Consider the following 20,531-nt stretch of genomic DNA (forward strand, 5'->3'; position numbering starts at 1 on the left):
CTGGACCCACATCCTGGTGAGTGAAGGTGGTAAAGGGAGCTCTGGGTTTTTTTGGGGGGGGGGTTTCCATGATAAAAATAAAACAAAATCAAAGGCCAAAATATATAGGTATTTACACTTTATTTTATTATAATGATTGAGGCACTGGCAGGCTTCCAAATTTCTTTAAAATTGTAAATATATCAATAAAACAAGTTCATCTGATACCTATATGTATAGTGGCATTTCATTTTAATCATGGAAAAATGTGGATTTGGAGTTTTTATCAGCATTTTGGTATTTTTTTTAATAAAGAAAACCAGTATCCTTGATGATCATTGACACTCCCTGCAGTTGGTTGACAAGCTTGATATTGGACCTGACTGTGAAGGTGCTGCATAGCAAGAGCTGTACAAATTCATTAACTTTATCAAAAGCCATCACCATGACTTTGGGTACACATATGGAAAACTTGGTCTAGCTGCTTTTTTTGTGGTTATGGTTTTAAAAAGAGAGAGACTGGAATAGGGTAAGCCTAGATGTTATGATATTTCACTGACTGCTGCAGGGAGTTCAGCACATGGCTGTTTTTGCTTTGAACCTAATACATTTGATGCACAGTTCAAATATCTTATGAAAGCAGCCTACAGAAGCAGCCTGTATTGGGTAGATCTGCAACTTAGACAAACTTTGTCCCAGAATGTTTTGTCCAGATACAATGGGACTTGATTGAAGAATTTCAGTGGAAGACCACAGCAGTCACCCCAGCAGGTTCTTCTCTTGCTGGAGTCTGGATGAATAAATGTTGTTTAATTGGCAAATTATATTTACCTGGCTAAGAACTATTTAAATACACACCCTGCTTTTTTCAGTACTGGATTATCCAGAGCTACAGTTCAGCAAAGCCAGAAGTCTGTAATTAATTTACTAATGCTGAATTCAAGCAGCCAAACTTGATCTCCTGCTCAGTTCTCTTATAAGAAACCAGTAGTAGCTTTATTTTCCACTGACATCCTGGAGACCACTTGCAGGTAAACACAGCTGGGCAAGAAAGCTCTTTTAGTAACTTTTGTTGGGTTATTGTTCATCCAAGTAGGCAGGAAACAGTTTTTCCTGTAACCCATAATCAGATGGAAGATTTGAATGTATACTTAAAAAAAAAAAAATCATCCAGATCTCTTCACTATTCCTTGTGTGTCACTTGTAGATCATTGACAAGGTTGTTCCATGTGTGGTGTCTCCCGCAAGGACAAAGAGAGGAAATGCTTGCAGCATGTTAAAGGAGGCAACCCTTATGTAAACTAGCAATAAATAAAACAGTGACAGATTAGAGGCTTGTACTAAACAGGGCTTTATTATCCTGTGTCTTCAAAATGGTGAGCTTGGCACAAGACACCTTTAAGTCATGGGTAATTACCACTCTCAAAAAAGCTGACCAGGAAGTTGTACCCTGAGCCAACCACATTTTGGGGGGCAGTTAGTACTCCAGAATTACCAAATGATTTACTTGGCGGATGGGTTTTAAATGTTGGATTGTTTACTTAAAAGCTTACTTCACAGTTGTATTTAAGTGACACGTTTAATAGGCCAGTGCTGTTTTTAACAAGCCATTAAACCAGACTCCTGAGATGTGGAGGGAGCAAGAGGTCTTGACAGTGAAGGTTTAATGGAGTTAAGCATAACAGCCGCTTGACTTTAAATTACAGCTCCTTAGAATGTGTCTAGTTCTCATCAACGTTAAACATCGGATTCCCGTTTCACACGATACAGCGGAGCAGAACTGAGCGTGCTGACTTTGTGTAATTACACGTTTAAAAGTCTCCTGTCAAATCTTGAGCGAGGCTCAAACGTGTCCAAAGGAGCTTCTGAAGCCAGCCCCTTCTGCTAGTTTTTTTCAAAGCTAACAGTGGGTTAACAGTGCTGGCTGAGGTTCAGCTGGAGCGGGGAGCATTTGTAGTTCAGAGGTTCTGGTTTGGAAGGAGCTCTGGGAGTGTGGGAGGAGCTCGTGAAGCTGATTATGTGGCCATGCAGGCTACAGTTTCACTGTGTTGGAGCCCCGACAGCAGCTGAAATGGAGTCGCTGGTGTGAAAAGCAGCCTCCCATCAATGCATTTGCAGCACTAACTTCCTTTTTCCCAGGGAGGGGTGGGGAAGGGTGTCACAAGGATTGTAGGGGGTTATGCAAGCAATGAGAAGGTGTCACATTTTGATGGGGTTTTAATTTTTCTAGTTCATGTCTTGTGCACAGGCTTTTTCCTTCCCCCCTCCCCTCCCCTTCCCTCTACAGTCTAGCCTTTGTTTAATGCTGGCTGTCTAAACGCTAGAGAAAATGGATGTTTAACATCACTGTTTACATGGGGCCTGGTTTCTGTGTGCTTCAGAGCCCTCTTGTGTTTCCCATACATGTATCTTATCCAAGGCTGGCAAAAGTTTGCGTCTTGCTCAGCAAGTCTCGGTCTAGAGGAACTTCTCTTTGCATTCCTTGCTTTTCAGTATCTTTGCTGGCAGCCATTGTTACGCTTTTGGGGTGAGGCTGCTTACACTGGCTAGGAGGAAATGGGGCTGCAAGGAGCTGCCCCTCAAAATTCATCCATGGTCCTGATGTTGCAAGCAGCTGCCCCTCAAAATTCATCCATGGTCCTGAATTCTGCCGACTTGGGGGAAAAAGTTGCTTTTGAATTATTATCCTGAAGCCAATTGCTGTAGCCAAGGAAAGTTGGAATTGATAAAGTACCTGGTGTTGAGCAGTCCTGGTGGACAAGTGCATGCAGAGAGGGAGTCTGCAAAGAAGTCCAGTGATCAGAGAAACTGGAAATTGGTGATGGAGCCACTGGAGAGAGTAGTAATCCTTTTTCCTTGAGCAGGCACAAGCTGGAAAGCCCAGGACCACTTCATTTGTGCCCTAAGCTGACAGCTCAGGGACAGTACTTTGAAATGTAGAGGTAATGAATGTTTGTATGGCCTTTCTTATTGCACCACTGAGCAGGACAATGGGAACTGAACTCTCATTGTATAATACCGGACTAGGTTTGCAGTTAGTCCTTCAGCTCTTGGGTTGCTCTGATCAGTGAAATGTAAATGTTTACGATGATGATCCTCATGTTCTTGCTTGAAACTGAACCGTGCAAGCAAGCTGAGTAACCACCATGTAAGTTGTGTAATTGGGCTGTAGCCGGCAGCTCACAGTTGCAGTAATAGGACATGCCCTATGCTTTGCCTTTGATTAGATCCCCTAGTGTAGACACTTGACCTTTTTTGCAAGGCCTTGGGTGGCTTTTTTTCTTAAATTTGGTGGGGGTTGTATGTGGGGGAGGGGGAAACTCCAAGTGCTGTTTGAGAGTAGCCTTTATATGTTTCGCAAAGTTTCAAACAATGAACCTTGAGGCCTGAATTAGATTTGACACTTTTTCAACAGATGTTCACGTCCAGCTGGCCATTAGTACTGTCAGGCAACCTGCTTAATGCCCACCTGGGGCAATAAAAACTAGAGGCTGGAGAACACCCCCATTTGTTTACTTGAGTATCCATCGTCTGTGATGGAGGCAGTATTGATTTCTGCAAACGAATAGTAACGTACTTCTCCATAGAGGTGTCAAGTACAAAATGAATGGGGTGGAGGAGGGGTGCTTTATAGCACTTCCATTCTAAGCCCCTCTTGTTTGTGCCCCTTCTCCTGTAACGCAAGAAAAGTTGTGGGTAGGGATGTTTTAGCAGATCACCTGGAGAATAGTTACTTACAAAATAGAGCAATGTTTCAGATTTCTAGCTGACATCAGACCTGGGACATGTTTTTAACTAGGGTAGTCTGCGCCAGTCTTAGGCTGAAACAGCATCAAATCCACTGCCTGCTCACTTCTACATAAGGTCACCCCAGCCTAGAGATGACCTCCAACAGGGCAACATAGCACCACAGTACTTGTGTGGCCCCTGCCCGGGCTGGGCCTATTTTTGTGGTTACCTGGAGAGATCTCCGCTTTGGAGCCATGAATCACGCTTTTGTAACAAACACTACATTTGCTTCATTCACTACTTAAAGGACACTACATTGTTTTACACAAACGAGAATGAGAAGCCAAAATATTTGGAGCCAGGGTACCCCGTGAACCAATCAGGTGGTACCTCTGTTTGCTCACACCACTGAGTCAGACAGCTGGGCCTTGACTATGAATTGCCTGACTGTCTCTTTTTTTAAAGGGTATCCTAAACACAGTGTTTAGGTTTGTCTGCATGTTGACATGCCTGCCTTTCCATGGGAAGGGGGGGAGGTACTGGATGACTCCAGTGCCAGGAGAGCTAGGGCTGCTTTGGTGTATTCTGTAAATTGCTATAGTTTCCTTCTTGGCCTACATCTATATTTCATCTCTGCTGGCCAATGTAAAGATGGGCTTTTTGGTAAAATGCCAAAGTACATGAGGGAAGGGGGTGGAGGAGAAAGGGACTCTAGTTTCTAAACAGATCCCGAATGCTGCTGTGTAAAGGCTGATTGTACTGAACAAACAAAAGCCCGCAGCGGTGACTCTGAGCTCGGGTGACTGACTCCTGGGAGCTTTTTTGCTGCTTGTTACAGCAGCAAGTTGGAACTTCTCTGCCTGCCTGCTTCTCCATTGGAAAGATCCTCTTCAGCTATTCTTCATTGTGCTATAGGCACCTAATCCCTTCATATGTGGTCTGCAAGCCTTTGATAGGCAGCATGTCTTACACCAGTTTAAAACCTTGAAGAAACGTTTTGATGCATAAACAGAGATTGCCAGATGAGTGAGACACCTGGTATGGGAGAAGGGTGACTGCTTCCGGTAACCAAGACCTGAGGGGAGTTTGCTCACTCAGAGTGACTTGACTGTCTCTTAGTATTTCTGCCCAGTAATTGCTTCAGTCAGACCATGCTTCATGGTAAGCTGCTGGGCAGGTGGCTTTAGACAATAGTGCGAGGATGATCTTTCAGCAGACCACAGGACTTCAAGGCACTGCCGTAAATTCTTTGCAAGTTGTGTGCATGAGCGCGTTCAAACTTGCATTTGCCTCGTAGCCTTTACAGTCTATGGGATAAAGAGCATTTTTGCAAATGAGCATGTTTCATTATTTGAATTTGCCCAATGGACTAGAAGAGCTAATACATCTTTTTATTAATTAAACTAAATATCCGCTAAACAGTATCTCCAAAGACTACACTTAACACAAACAGCCAATTCTATCATTTGTTTGACAAAGCTGACTTTTTTTTTAATATGGTTTGATACATGTGAAAATGAACTGACAAAACACTAGTTAATCTTGTGACACAATCATGTAGCCAGGAAATCAATGCAAAGTATTATCTTCTACTCTGCAGTTAACTTAACTCTGCGGTGCCTATGCATTGTAGCACACATCCTATGCAATGCCATGCAACTCTAAACTAGCTCACTGCTCGCTGCCATGGGCAGGAAAGGCCTTAGCCTTAATTTCTAACAGCTTGTACGTACTTGAAAGACAGTGACAAACTAAAATGAGTTAAGGTGAAAATTGCATAATGTAAAAGCACAGTGTCAGACTGCCCATTGAAGTGTCTTTATAAAGCACCAAAACAACATCCATAATAGAAGCAGCCTATTTGCTGTGATAGTCTCAATTTTATGAAAACTGTGTACTAGATAAAATTTATATTGTGATGTGTACAAAGTGTATTTTATAGCTTTGGTGAATTAGTTTACTGTTTTGTATATATGAATTTTATAAATCTATTAAAACTTGACTTGTTATACTGTTCATTATGGCCTGCCGTATCCTTCAACCGTGTCGTAAATGGGATAATTTTATTTTGGGAAAGAACTTTCTGCCCGAGAGAAGAAAATCTGAGCTTTGAGTGAATAATATACAAGCCACATGAGGCCGGGTTGTCCTGCAACAAGACGTTGGGCGAAGGAGTGCACGTTCTGTAACCTTTCTGGGTTCCCTGCCTTGTCCTCAGTTCTACTCTGTCCAGGAATGAGCCTTTGAGCACGGCGCAAGGAGGGACTTTTGGTGAACTGCTCTCCTATTTAGAGCTCAGTTCAAGCTCACTCCAATTCTGGCAAATTCTAGTAGCTGGTATAGGTATTAAAGCTAATGGGGATACAGCTAGAAGCAGTTGTGCTCATGAATTTTTATAACTCAAGCAAGAAAGATTTTTTGAGCTAGTTTGGCTGACGGCACCTGCTAAAAGTAATTTTTTCCCCTGCTGATTTAGCTTCCAGTAAGAGCAGTCTCACCTTCATCTATGCCCTCATCTGGGTGGTGTTTCTCCCGTCAGCCTCGCTTGCTTTTTATCACCAGTGTAGAAGTGTTGACCCCCACCCCCCCATGATCTAACTGGTCCCTTCCTGCAGTATTGCAATCTTAGCACCAGCTGATTCTATTAGCATTGTACTTAACTGTTGTACCTTTACTTTTCATCTCCTGTGCTTTGAGAGGTGACATGTCTGTTGCAAGTCCTTTGAATTAACACTACATTGTTGATTACTTTGACCTGGGAAATCGCACACAGTTTTAACCACTTCACCAAGAGATCTCGGCCATTTTGGCAAGCAATTGAGAGGTTGGTTGCCTCCGATTTGTTATCTAAAATCTCTCTGCACAGATGTTAATTTGCTTGATTTACTTTTAAAGAAGTTCTAAGCACCTGCACCTTCTCTGGGCACTGTGGATGCCAGACACCTCAAAAGTCAGTTCAGTTCTGAGCCAGAAAGAAGATGCAGACACCCGAGTGGTGCAACCCAACTTTGACTTTTCATCTGTGTCCGAACTAGTGTGCAGATAAGCATGTGGAAATGCTGCTCTGTTGATCAAACGCAGCAAGGCAGATGAGCAACTAGGACCAAAAATATGCTTGGGACTTCCCACTCCCATTAGGTGATACGTTAAGCAAGCAGGATGGGTTTCCTACTGGAATGTGAAGGAAAAGTGCTTCCTCGTGAGAATGCTGAAATCTTTATTATTTGGAGCAATTTATAGGATAGTGGGGAACTTGAGCAAAGGGCAGTCAATTGATTTCCACCCCCACCTCTTCCGAAAAATAAAGACACTTTGCTGCCTTTCCCTGGCAAAGTTTCAAGCCCAGTCAATGGGATAACTGTCATAAATACGCTTTCATACTGTTTTTAATGCTTCCCTCAAGCTACTGTTTGTTCAGTAGGACAGGACACATCCCTCTCTACATCTCTGCCTTTCTTGCACTAGTTGCTGAAATTGGCCCCTACACATAGGACTATAAAGCATGAAGCTGCCTGTTCTACAGCTGGTAAAATTGTCTATGCAATCCTGATTCCTCCCTCAGTCATTGGAGGGAGAGAGGCCTAAGCTTGGTCTTGCTTCCAATTAGTCTAACTGGACAGAGATGACTGCTCATTACTGCTTTTGCAGACTGGGAGTTGAAGGCTCTGAAGACGGTCCCTGTGCACCAGCTCACCCAAGCTGATTTAGTTGTACAGCACTCTTGAGGAGGCTGGATTTTGTGTCCCACCTGTGCAAAGTTGAGTAAGGCCCCTTGGATGTGATGCAAGTGGACTAATGACTGTGCAAATCCAGAACAGTGGTGTGGTATTCTTCTCTCCATTCAGCTTCTGGGTGCACTAAAAGCACCCGCTATCCTACCTGTTTTCCTTGCCTGCGTTTGCTGTTGGGAGTTTCCCTAGCATTGCTCCCATGAAAGAAATGGGTTGGTAATCGAATCGCCGTTTATTGTCGGTCTCTCCTTAGTCAGGAAGGCAAGACATCCCCTTCACTCTCTGCCTGCGGAGAAGATGGGCGCACTGGCTTTCAAGGGTGGCAGAGGGGTTGCCAGCCAGACGTCCTGTTGGGAGCTGGAATTCACAGCCCCATTCAGACTGTCTGTATCTGGATGCCTCCTGATCCTTGGGGAGAGGCAAGAGGGCCCCTTCTTGGGGCAGACCTGGAGCAGTGGCCTGCAGGCTATGCCACAAGCATGCTTCATAGTGCATGCGGCCTTGCTCCTGACTGGGCATGACCGGCTCCAAACATCGGGTCTTGCCCCCAAGTTTGAGTGCCCCACAGTTCACACACAGTTGACAAGTGGAGCTGTGCTATTGCAAGGGGTAAAATTCTACCTTGTTACTTATATCCTTTTAAACGTTTGTTGTTTCCTTCTTGGCTGCATAGGTCTCCTGTGCAGTGATTAGGAGCTAGACAGTAGGCAAGGGAGCTGCTGACACCCAAAGAAACAAAGTTCTGCTTTGATGCAGCTGAGGACACTGTTGCCCTCCTGCCAGTGCTTCACATAGCTGTCTGAACCCTGTACCACTGTCCCATCCCCCCCACCCCGTCCCCCGCCACCACAGCTCATCTCCTGGGGATTGCAGGCCACCCCAGTTTACTGACTGCTTTCCTTGAGGGAGATGCCGAGGAGCTGAATGACCTGGAGCGTTTTCAGTCATTAGTTAACACTGATTCTGCTGGTGCAGCTCTGCAGTGTACATCCTGCACCAAAGGCTCCCCAAGTCGGGGTGAAGTACTGTCTAGTACAGGAAGCCTAGGTGCTGCAGCGCAGTATGTGCGGACGATGTAGCTGTGTGCGTTACCTCATGTAGCAGTCCATGGCTTCACCAGGGCTTGTGACTGCTCTTGGCTGACAGCCCGTGGTATTAAGCTACTTTGCACTGATTTATGGGTCCTTCAAATTAACCTTCTAAAAACAAACCTGAAGGCCACTTCTTGTGCCCTGCCTATTTGCAGCTAATAACTGTAGCCGGTGTTTTTATTGGTGAACTCTACTGCAGTGTCTCGCAGCAAGGTTAATCAAATCTTAACCGCAGTGGGTGCTGTTTAAAAGGAAAGACTAACTCTTTACAGGGACACCTTCATCTGATGTTGATAATTGCTTATTTCCCTCAGAGAACTGTCAGGTTTGCTCTCCCAGCAGCGGCACTCCTCCCCTCCAGAGCTTGGATACATGCGGAGAGGTGGGAATGGTATCTGCCCTGATTCTGTGTCTGACACTATCTACAAAACCTTTGGCCAGGCACTTTTCTCCTATGTGAATGTTTTCCAATTGTTAACATGGACAACAATATACTGACAATGTGCTAAACCGGATGTCATTTATTCTGCCTCTTTCATGCCCATCACCTACCTTGAGCAGGACTTGGTGGCTGCTGGCTCTGGTCACCTGTACATCCTGATTCCATGAGCCAGACCTGGGCTGTGCAGTATTTGGTTAAGCTGCTTCACAATTCATGTAGTATCTAATATTAACTGGCCACTTATCTGACTGGGGATGAAAGACTGCGTGGCCTGATTAAAGAGGACTTTGTTGGAAACCTCTCTGCAGGTGCTAAGTGTAGCCTGATGCACAAGAAACCTGCACACCAGGATTGTACAGACTATCTCACAACTGTCTGAGAGCTTAGAAGAGTGGTCATCCTTTTATATTTCTGTCCCTGAAGTGCTGTTGCATCCTGGATCCTACCCAGGTGTGTGAAGCTCCAGGTTCCAGTGCAGCCTCTGTCCTTTTCTGGACTGGCCCTAGACTCTGAACTGGTAAGTGGGTGACTATCGGTTATAATGTTGCAAGCATGTCAGGAGTTGGGGAGCTGAGCTATTCAAAGGAAGTGTCTGCTTTTATGGTATAACTGTCTAACAAAAAGCTATATATAAGCTAAATCGGCTACAGCCACATTTTCCCCCCCCCCCCCCCCCCCCCCCCCCCCCCCCTTTAATGTTTGGCTTCAAAGTAGTGAGTGGGAATAGCCCTGCATTTCCTCTGTCATTTCCTACAAGGGAGACTTCCATGTCAATCAGATGTTTAAAAGCACATCTCTGCTTTAGCTAGCCACCCCTCTCCTGTGTTCCCTCTGCAATTTAATCACAGCTGAGGGCTGCCACCTCCCTCTTCCTTTTTGGTTCTACAGCAATGCCATCATCTCGAGTTCATGATCTTTCTGGGAACTGCCTTACATTTAGCCCTATGACTTCACTGTAGGAGCAAGCAAGAATGAACAGGCTGGAAAATGAGTCGGCTCCTGTTTAAAATAGTAACAGTGTTTTTAAAAGGGTGAGAACAGGATGTGGACAGCAACTGGGTTTATCGTCCATGTAGGATTTGTTCAAAAGCTTCAGTAGGTCTGAAAAAGCTGAGAGATGAAAAGCAATTGTGAACCAGCGATTTGGGTTTACAGAGCCGGCAGGGGGCGGCAGCAGCTGCTTTCCCCTAACATGGATTCCAGATGTAGGGGCTGTGGGAGGGGAGAGGGCGGGAACGTTTCCAGTCATTGACATCATTAGTCTTGTAGAAGTCGGCCCCCTTTTCCTCTTTCTATGAACCGTGCTGGCTTTAATTTGTTCGTTAGACATCTGCCCTTGATCAAGCTTCTCTTGGAAAAGCCACCCCGGCTTCTCCAGTCACCTGCATGAGCAAGCTGTCTCACTGCCCTCTTCCACAAAGTGCAATCCTTGGTTTTTGCCATTTTCAGCTGCATGGAGAATGCTGGGGCCTGTATTTTGGTGCCCTTATTAAAGCCCAACATTTCAGCTGGGGGAAGGGGGGGGAGTCTCGCGACTCAGTTTGACCTGCTTGCTTGTCTTGGGCAGCGGGAAACTAAATAGATGTTTTGGATCTAAAATTACTAAGTCTGGCCACCAAGAGTAAGTTGATGACTGCATTATCAGTGCCAGAATTCAGAAGGAAACCATGATGGAGAGGGCCAGCCCCTGCTATTACGAGGCTTGAAAAACTGTCAGCCTCATGAGCAGCCAGCTATAAATAGCTGGAGAGTTGCTATCAACTGAAAGGCAGGTTCTGCAGTGTTTTCCTATCAGTAAATGCACTCAGACCGGACTTGGAGACCTTGGCCAGAGGGGAAGAAGCTGATGTGTCAGCTGCTGGAAGCAAAGTCCCTGCAAGCAAATGTAACCAGTGACTGTGTTAGGAATTCCTCTCTGTGCCAATGCTCAGAGGATAAGAGTTGTTACAGCTCATGGCTACAATCTTGGCTGTACTGGCTCCTAGAGATCCCCTGTGTGGCAGCCAACATAAAGCCATTGTTTGTGATGGATAATCAGTGGTGGTTTTTACTTATTGCTGTACCCAGTGCCCATTACCATCTGACTTCCCAGACCTTGCTTGCTGCTGTCTACCTGGACTCTATGGATCTGTGGTTAGAAAGCCTCAGCTCTGCTCCTACAACCTCTGGATCAGAGATCTGGCTGGAAATGGACACTTGGCATTACATGAGATGAAAAATCATGGCCATGTTTGTATGGCTTAAGCTTTTAGTAAGTAGATTGGTGCTTTCCTTACATTGGAGTTTTGCATTGGCTTAACTTGCTCCTTTTTTTCCCCTCAACTGCTGTAAACCTTTACACAAATGTATTTTAAGCTGGTTTTAACTTAAACCTGTTCCAAGCCACCTTAAGCCAGACTGAAGTAGGAGCGTCCACATGGGACCTGTCATAGGTTTGGATTGACACTTTACATTAAGCCAGTGCTACTCTCTCATACAGACAAGCTCTTAGAGATGGAGATAGACTGACTGAACTCCACGTTGGGGGGAAAAAGAAACACTTCATTCTGGTGAGATGTAACTTCTGGTGGGAAAGATCTGATGCGGGGTAATAACAGAACAAAACTTAAATCAAAGGCAACTGAGGAGTCAGGCTGCCTCTTTCCCTGCCAGAAGGACAGAGATGGGCACATAAAAGTCAGGCCCCAGCTAATTTTCCTCCCATCTCCAGCGATGAGGAGAGGATTCCCCCTTCGGCAGTCTTCTGGAGCTCAACTTCCTCCGCAAGGACGAGAACTTGTCTCCAAGGACTTTCCTTAACCCTACGCTGTCCCTGGTGAAGGGCAAGTCCTTCTTCATGGTGGGAAGTTGCCCTGTAAACATTTCCCACCTGGCAAGGGCATCCACAGCTTGGTCCACCTGGGCCAGTTCCTCCTCAGAAACATTCCTCTCCAAGGCAGCAATGCACATTTCCAGCCACAGCTCGTATTCCTTGATGATGTCTGTGGTCTTGGTGGTGCCGTCCAGCTCCTGCTCGCTGTGCGTGTCGGCCAGAGAACACGACTGCTCATCGTGCTCCAGCTCCTGCCCAATGGAGAGGGCCTGGCTGCATGTGTCCGGGGTTAGGGGCTCGGACAGGGAAGTGACCGCTTCGGAGTCATTCTCGCAGCACATCCCTGAGTCCGAGCTGAATGGTAGGAGGTCCTCAGCGGCTGACAGGTCTGTTGGCTCCTGAGTGGCCCAGGCTGACAGTACAGTTTGTGTCCAAGCATACAGTTTCTGTGGAGACAGGAGAAAGGTTTCATTTTGGAGAATGAGAAAGAACTTGGCACAACGGCAAACACCAGGGGGATGGGATATTCAAAGGGCCCATTCAGGATTGAGACCCAAAGGGCTCGGGCTTTCAGGAAGTACTGAACACTTCATCTCTGAAAAGAGACTCCCTTTTCAGATGGTACAAGGTGGGTGCCTACAGCTAGAAGCACCCTTAACAGTCCTGGTGGTGCAGCGGGGAGAGAGAAGAGCAGAGCTGCAAACTGAACTCCTATTTGGGAGGGACTGGGTGTGAAAGATGTATCTGCACCTTGACAGCCCGTAAGGCCCCTGCCCAAGTCCCTGCCCTGATGGTTAAAAGAGGCGGCCAGGGCTGGACCACTTCTGAGCAGCAGCCAGCAGAGGCCTAGCCGTGTGCTCGTCTGCACACCTCTGCAGGCCTTTAATCAGGGTAAAAGCACCAAACCAACCCGTGCCCCTCCAGAGGAAGCAATATGAATATTAAATGCTCCTGAGAAAAAGTGTGAAGAATCTCATTTCAGCAGCCTATTAAATCCTGTTTTAACATGCAGTTTTGTTCCTCATCTCTCGCGCTGGAATATGCATGAGGAAAAGCTGGGCTCCAGGAAAGAAGCCATGGAAAGTGAAATGCCTGAGATGATTCCCTGTTTAAATATTTAAATGCTGCAAACAACGAATTGCTCCTGGCACACTGATTCCTTAGGCGGCTGGGAACGAAGAGTAGCAACTGACAGTCACCACTTGATAATAGTCTCCTTATGTGGTGCATTGCTATGTGCGGGGTGCTCTTTTGCTCAGCTTTCCACACCCCCGTGCCCACCTTCTTACATACCAGTGCCTTTTATATCTACATTTCCTGTTACTCCACAGCTGGTGTCTTTGCAAAGTTGTACAATTGGTCAAGGACACCCAGTGGAGACAGCCGGGATATACAAGCACACAGCGCAGCCCCTAACGCGGGCTTGGGGTGGGACTGCATTGTGCTCCCCTGGCAGGATTTGTGCCGGGCTTGTTCCAGCAGAGGGCACCAGTGCCGCGCTCTGGCTAAGCCTCCGAGCCCTGCAGGCAATTTGCAGAGCTGCTTTTCCCCCAAAGTTTTCCTTTCCTCCTGCTCTTCCCTCCCCCTGTTGTCTCCTTACTGCAGGCCAGTGATATAAAGAGACTGAGCTGAGTGTTTGGGAGAAGGCTGCCATGTTTCCCGTTTCAGTCTGAAAGCAAAGCCTTGGAGAAGAGTTCTGTACAGGGAAAAAATGGTCCCTTTGAGCTCAGCTGTATCTGAACAGCTGAGATCCCTTGCTATTTTTCTTGGCCAGAAGGAAAGACTTCCCTCCCTGCCTTGATGTGGTGCCTTGTATGATTAAAGCCAGCCCTATCCTCCTCCATACACAGGCGCACGTATCAGCTAATGTGGCAGGGGCCAGAGCAGGGAGTGATGACAGTGAGGCTGCCTGAGAGCTGCTAGGGATTTTATAATGGCTCTTTAAAATCCAGCACGTTAATGAAACTCCAAAGAAACCAAAATTGCTGCCCAGCCCAAGCCACAATACTGGAGGGAAGCACGAGTCCAAGCAAAAGTGAGCTGAGGCCAGGACATCCAGACACACAAGGCTGTTTTTTTCCAGGTCTAGTGGAGGGATAGCTCTCCCCAAGATCACAGTTATAGGGCAGAATCCTTTCCAGTCTCTCTGTCTGCAGGGTTTCTTTTACTTGTGGTGGTAGATCTGGCTGTGTGTTTTGTGCTTAACCAGACAGGGGAGCCTGTGCACACACTTGTTACTGCAAAATGAATGGTTGTGGAGAAGCAGCAGGGACCTCGCCTGCTCAAAATATACTGTTGAGCATGGCATAAAGCCTGCTATTTGACACTAGGGGCCAGTGGGTTGTAGCAGAGGATGATCCTGCCCTTGCCCACATCTGTTAAATCCCTGGGTCAGTTTGACATGGTTATAAGTGAGGATTTCCTCTATGCAGTCACGTAGAACAGAGCAATTTGCAAAGGGCAGGGAGAATAAATCTCCAGGGTAAGGGATCAAGCTAGGCTAAACTGAGAAACTAAATGGAACTAATGCTGTTGAGAAGACAAGCCCGGGTCCCTTTCCAGTTGCTCTCCTCACTGCAGCCTTGAAGAAAAATACTACAAACAAAATCAAGGTCAGAGATGCAGGATATGCCAATGCTGTAAGTGGAACAGATTGCATTATGTGCCTGTGGATTTTTTTGCTTTAAGTTGCAAGATAAACTAAACCCTGGAACAAGAGGCTCTTAATTGCCTGATGTCTAAATAACTCAGAGTTATGAGGGCAGCTCAGATTAATTGCAGCGTTCATCCTCTTACAGAAAGATTATCTTCCTCCTCTGGGTGCCCTGCCCGTAACCTGCGCTGCAGTCATTAACCTTGGCAGCATTGTCTGCTCCAGGCGGGAGAGCAGCTTTGTGCCTGGCATTCCCCGGATCTATTACTCAGGACCTGAGCCATTATGTGATTTAGGCAGGTTGGTTATTCTCCAACTGGAAAAACCAATAGCAAAAAGTAAGGCTGACTCCAGATGCCTGGCGCTGATTTGCTGTGGCCTCTCAAAATGAGTTTTGCCAGCAGCTTGGCTTTCTGATGAGATTTTGCTTCCAAGCACTCTTTGCCCTCTCCTATTTCATCCGTCTTTCTAGGCGTTCTAGATGTTTATTCAGCCTGCATCAAGGCAGTACCTAAGCCTCTTAGAGAGACGAGTACAACTATAATACATAGCCTGTACCCAGTCTAGTTATTTTCTTATGGGCTCAGAGGCAATCATGATGCATGGTGGTGAGGGTTGTCTCTTTTCTTCGATGCTGCTTTTGCTGTGGCATTGGGGAGGCTGAACTAATCGCAATATTCACTGCAGTGAAACAGGTGTTGAAGAAAGCCATTTATAGAAATATTAATTGAGCGATTCTTGAAAAGGAGTAGCTGCATTGCAGCTCTTGTCCCCTTGACTTGTAGTAATTGGAGCCTAGTGCTGCTGGGTGTGAGGATCTCTCAGGTTTAGACCCAGACAGTTGATCTAGAAGATAAGGCTGGTGGGCTGTTCCTCACAGTGATGAGCAACACAACCAGGTATAGTGTGTTCTGTCTCCACTTGCAATGACAACTGTTTTCTGTATGAAATAGGTCTTCCTTCCAAACTGAACAAACAAGAACTAAGGAAAAGAACCTAGAAATCCCCCTGAAATTGCACAGCTAATTACAGACATGGTGAAAACACAATGCATGGAATTGAAAATGGGCAGTTCTGGAAAACTCGGTCTCTGAGCATGATGCATGTCCTTTGGAGAGAATAGAATCAAAACCAAGATGGGTGGTTTGCAAGAACTGCAGTGTGTTCTTCTCAGCGCTACTGAGTCTAGCTGTTTAGCCACTAGTGGCAGATGGCATTAGCAGTCATTAATACTGGAATGACCTATGAGTGATGTCTAAAGGTAGTTGTGGTAGGAGGGGTTGCTTTGAGAGACAAAATCATGTAGTCCCGTAGCAGAGGACTGGATCCAGGAGCTTTCACATTCTGACTACATCTTTGACTTTGGCTCTGCCTCCTCCTCCTCCTCATTAGTGAAATAGGGATAGCAGTTACCATCTTAGTGTCGGTGCACAGCTCTGGAGGCTGTCTACAAAGCGCAAAGTATTAGTCACAGTTTGTCATGTTATGCCCCCTCTCCCATGGTAACTTGCACTGACACCTGGGGCTGAGCTGTGTGTATTTTTAGGCCTGTCCTTTCTATAACATGTTCACAGGATGCTGCTTCAGGGATAGACTACCAAGCTACTGGACTCCCTTCTTCACCCCAGTGCCCAAAATGCAGCTGTAGCAGTCTGTCTCTCACCCGGTAGCGCTCGACGAGCTTGAAGCCCACGACATACTGCAGTTTCCTAAGGCAGATGGGACAAGGCTCCAGGGGCCGTAGAAGTGCTTCGTCCAAACTCAGCGCGCCTTGCATGACGCACTGCAGCCACCTGCAGTTCCCCAGGCCAATCAGGTGGCAGATCTCATGGCACATGACCTTCCAAGAAAGCAAAAATCGTAGAAGAAAAGGGTCACTCCAGGCTCCAGCCCCCACCACAACCTCCCTTCTCTCTGCCTTTCCACATCTGGGGGAAAAGAGGAATCCAAGCTCCGTGTCAGCTCAACTACAGGCTCCCTCCAGGCTGCTCTGCTAGTGGCCCTGAGTGAGCCTAGTTCCCAGATTTCCAATCTATCCCAACATGCAGACTCTCTGCTCTACAGAGTGGGGATTTGGATATTGTTTTTGTAAGCAACTTGGGTTGTGGGGGGGAGAGCGCTCTTGGTGGCACAGTCATAGGTCAGAAACACTAGATAGCCACCTGCAAATGCTCCAGCCACCCAGTATAGCTGCCTTCCTCTCCCAATCAGAGATCCAGCGGGGACTGGCAAAGCACTGCAGGGCAGGAAAGACTGAGCAGTCAGCAGGGAATGCAGAGAAGTATGAAGCTGCAACAGCTGCTCAGCGAAGGAGCCAAGCCCTGTAAGAAGCCCTATAGAAGGGAGTTTGGGGAGAAATAGCAAGAGGATGTGTGTACAGGCGGAAGGATTGGGTTACAAGGAGTTCTGAAAATGTGCAAACTTTTTTGGTGGGTCCATGGAGGTGGGTCTGGCAAATCCCTTCCTCTATGCTGTAGGGCTGGGATTAAAATTGCATGCACCTGTGAACCTAGTTACATCTGTCATGGATTAGAGACAAGTGCTTTCTAGACTGGTGGGATCTCTCTAGTGACAGCGTTGGGCACAGAGAGGGGATCGCCCATCTGCCCACCCAGTTCCTGACAGGCAGCGCTCCAGACGGTGCCCTGAGCATGAGACTGGTAGTGGGAGCAGAAACCCAGAGCTGATGATAAAGGTAGGTCTCACACCCTCCCGGTGCTGCTCTCTGTCCTGTGTGTGAAACAGAAATGAAACCCCTTCACTCTGCTCAGGGGTCTTGTGGTGAATTAATGAATAGCTGAACAGGATTGGAAGGTGCAAAGTGCTGAGCATGATGTGTTAACGCGAATACTTTGTTCCATTTTCACTGGCAGTGGTTAGGTCAGTCTCACTTCTGCTTCTTGAGACTTGAAGGCAGGATCTGTAGGTTGCTGGAACATAACCCCCCTGCTGCAGGACATTTGGGTCCGGGTAGGCTGCTTACCGCACCTTGCAACACTGGACCATCTCCAGCATGCTGAACAGCAATGTCCGGTCTCCAGTCTTCTCTGTGACCTCGCACAACTTTCCCCTCCGCAGGGCTGGATTTAAGGCGCTACAGCCTGCCTGAGGAAAATCGCCAGAAAATCTGGCAAAGCTGCAGACTCCCACTTCTGTGAAGACAGGCAAATAAGTAAGAGATGTTCTCTTAGCCTACTGTCAGCTGCCTCTAACCTATAGACATCATAATGGGAAAGCTGCTTAAGTACAATCCAGTGACTGTATACCTCACTGCACTGGATGGGGTGGAGCATACATCCCAAAAGGCTTGTACCATGTCAGCCTCCCCTGTACACATCAGCAGGCTGCTGGCAGCATGGAGTCCTGAGTTTCCATGTTTTAAACAGAGAAGTCCTATTTCCTATCAACATGGAGATGAACAGCAATCCCGGGAAGGACCTGGCTATTCTAGTCTCCCAGTGGATATGTCCCACTATACTATATGAACCCTTCTTGTTTGTGCCCAACGTGGGAAGAGTATACAATGTGAATCCCACCTTGTTCTGGCAGAAATTTGCTGAAAGTGAAACTCCAGGTCTCACAGGGGTACAGGTCCACGAGTGTGAGTCCAAGGACACAGAGAGCATCCATGGGCTTGTTGTTCTTTAGGAAGTTCAGGATCCCATCTGGATAAACAGAAGAGGGAGGGTAAATATCAAATCAGCCTGGAAGACGAGGCAAGAGTCCCAGTTTCCACTGTGGTTTGGAAGGATGAAAATCCAAGCTAGCTGAGTTCCTTGCCCAGTTGTCTGTCTCCTCTACCCTGGGAACTTTTCAGACTTTGCTTTCCTGGAGATGACGCTACGACACAGAATGAAACCAAAGGAGAGCTCTGGGGACAAAGAAGTGGATTCTTGTTGGGCCAGTGAGTGAATTCAATGCCAAGGCAGATGAAAGAAAGGATGCGCTAGTTCTTGCTGCTGTGAGAACTTCCTTGTGAGTATTTCAGCCCTGACCTGTGATAGCAGCCTGACTCCAGAACTGCCTGCAGTACTAGGCAGCATGGTGGCTTTGCTAGTCTGGCAACCAACAAGCCCATTTCGCTTGGGACCAAAGTGACATTTGAACCCCCGCTTCCTAATGTGAGGCTAACAAATACCCACCCCATTTGCACTGCCCAGGCCATCTGTTTAGTTTGGCTTTCAGTAACAGATGGGGAAACATGGGCCAAAAGGTATTCTGTTCCCTTAGGGAGGACAGAGCAGCTTTTATCTTGCAAAACTTAAATAAAATATCTCTGACAAATAAAAACAGGGGGAAAATATAATGTGAACTGCTGCCTTGTCTATTTTTTCTATTGTTCTTTCCAGCCCCAAAGTTCTGGATTTTCCACTGGAACGGGATTTTTCCCTATTCACTCCCTTCCTCCTCCTGTTTGGGCAGGGAGATGAATACTCTGATGTTTCCCAAGGGAGTGGGTGTGGGCCGAGAGGCCGTCAGGAGCTGGTGTGCCCGGCAGATCACTCCACGCTCTTACCTGTGTGAAGCTGCACCCTGTCTGAGTCCTGGTTTTGTCGGAAGCAGCAGCGAATGGACGAGATGGGAATGGAGGGAAGGCACTTTACCCGAAGGCCCAGGAAGAAAGACTCAACACAGCTCCTAAGGGAATCCAGCAGTGAGATCCCAGAAGACCCTTCAGTGAGATCTAAGAACAAAAGCACTAGTGTCAAACCTTATAGCTAGAGAGAAGCTGAAACATCTGAAGGGACTTCTTTAGGGCTAATGGGAATGAGGTAGGGGTGGAGCTGTATTTTTCGCTGCTTATCAAGGTTTGCCTGGGGGTGGCGAGAGATGGGTCTCTAGGAGAGGGTGCTTGCTTAGTAATCTTAGGTGCAGGTTCTTTGTGGCAGGCCTCTCAAAGCTTAGCCCTACAGCTGTGGGTCCTGTGAGCATTTGAATGTAAGTATATCAGAGGACACATGGGACAGGACCCCTCGGGTTATGTGCTGCCTCCAGTGTGTCCCTTCCCTCCAGTTGTTGTCAGTGACCCATGGCTTTGAATCAAAGCTGGAAGCCAGCCCTGGCATCCCAGTATTTGATCACGGGAACACAAGGGCCTTGCTGTGGCATTGGCCATTTGCAGACTTTGCTCTTGGATGGAAGAGTTAAGTAACCTGTCACTTCGCTGCCGTGGCAGTAGCAGGGTGCTGGCCATGCCTTCACCTCCACTACTACCTGAAGCGTGTTGTGGGCTCTTCTTGGCATTTCTGATTTTTAGGATTTGTAGTAAGTTGCAAGTTTGGAGCAGATGGGTTTTAGGTGCCTTTGAGTAAGTAGTTGCTGCACATGATGGCCTGGGGAGCCCCTCCCAGCCTTGTGCTCATAAGAGGCTGAAAAGGAGGTTGTTGGTATTTATAAATCACCCCCACATCTCTTTAAAGATGTTCCCCCTCTCCCCTCCTTGTGCAGGCACCTGCCTTACCGATAGGCTGCAGGTAGATGTGCTTTCGATAGAAACTCTGCTTCCTCCTCAGCATAGAGTGATAGAAGGTTTCAAAGTCCTCGGGGGCATCTGGGCGGCTGAGGATCCAGTCGAAGGCTGTCCGGATAAGCAGGGTGCAGAAGATCGTCCTCTGGGGGTTGTAGGCTTCAGAGAGGAACAGCTTCTCTGCACTGGAGAAAGCTTTGGTGTAGAGCTCCTGCAGGGCAGGGTTGGTCGAGATGAGGGCATCCTTCAAAGCACGGGGCCCAAAGCTGAACTCCTGAGCATGTCTGCACTGCAGCATTGCAGATGGGCCCAGGGACTGTGATACTGCCTAGAAAGAGTGAATACAACCACCGTCTTTTAGACCTGCGAGGCACCTGCGACCCTTAACAGTTTGCTCTTGGGTAAGTTTGCGGTCTGGGCTGCTGCTGGCTAAAGTGCCGTTTCCCTCTGTTTATAGGAGTAGTTGATGATGTACCAGCAGATGACGCTCAAAACAGGTAGGCTAGTTCCTGTGTTTTGTAACATGAATAATACATGTTGTGCACTGCCAACTGCTTCTCCTAGCACCTTTCTATCCCCGCTCTTGACGGTATTGACTCGGAGTATCTGCTGGAGACGATCTAAGCA

At 47.1% G+C, this 20,531-nt stretch overlaps 2 protein-coding genes across 3 annotated transcripts in view; one reads left to right on the forward strand and one right to left on the reverse strand.

Annotated features, from left to right (window-relative positions):
- GNA12 (G protein subunit alpha 12) overlaps positions 1-2,575 on the forward strand; it is a 57,429-nt gene extending 54,854 nt beyond the window's left edge. The window contains exon 6 of the transcript XR_003096331.1: positions 295-2,575. The gene's annotated coding sequence lies outside the window, so the exon portion shown is untranslated. The remainder of the gene's footprint in view (positions 1-294) is intronic.
- Positions 2,576-9,691: 7,116 nt separating this feature from the next.
- Positions 9,692-20,231, reverse strand: AMZ1 (archaelysin family metallopeptidase 1). Of its 2 annotated transcripts, XM_006034047.3 has the most exons (6): positions 19,899-20,231; positions 18,954-19,121; positions 17,974-18,102; positions 17,426-17,589; positions 16,101-16,277; positions 9,692-12,230 (listed from the first exon to the last, which is right to left on the reverse strand). In XM_006034047.3, exons 1-6 carry the CDS (start codon positions 20,200-20,202, stop codon positions 11,661-11,663), a joined length of 1,512 nt encoding a protein of 503 aa, XP_006034109.1. In that variant the 5' UTR covers positions 20,203-20,231; the 3' UTR covers positions 9,692-11,660. The 2 variants fall into 2 exon arrangements, with proteins under 2 accessions (XP_006034109.1, XP_025071796.1); XM_025216011.1 differs by lacking the exon at positions 16,101-16,277.
- Positions 20,232-20,531: the final 300 nt, after the last annotated feature.

This window comes from Alligator sinensis, unplaced genomic scaffold (assembly GCF_000455745.1).
Source record: "Alligator sinensis unplaced genomic scaffold, ASM45574v1 scaffold772_1, whole genome shotgun sequence".
NCBI classification, from domain to species: domain Eukaryota; kingdom Metazoa; phylum Chordata; order Crocodylia; family Alligatoridae; genus Alligator; species Alligator sinensis.

Excerpts from the sequence above, each read along its gene's own strand:
- AMZ1 (XM_006034047.3), bottom strand. The coding sequence starts at position 20,202 with ATGCTGCAGTGCAGACATGCTCAGGAGTTCAGCTTTGGGCCCCGTGCT. Across the intron at positions 19,122-19,898 it reads CATCTACCTGCAGCCTATCG|ATCTCACTGAAGGGTCTTCT; the intron begins GTAAGGCAGGTG and ends TTTTGTTCTTAG. Across the intron at positions 16,278-17,425 it reads AGATGGTCCAGTGTTGCAAG|GTCATGTGCCATGAGATCTG; the intron begins GTGCGGTAAGCA and ends CTTTCTTGGAAG.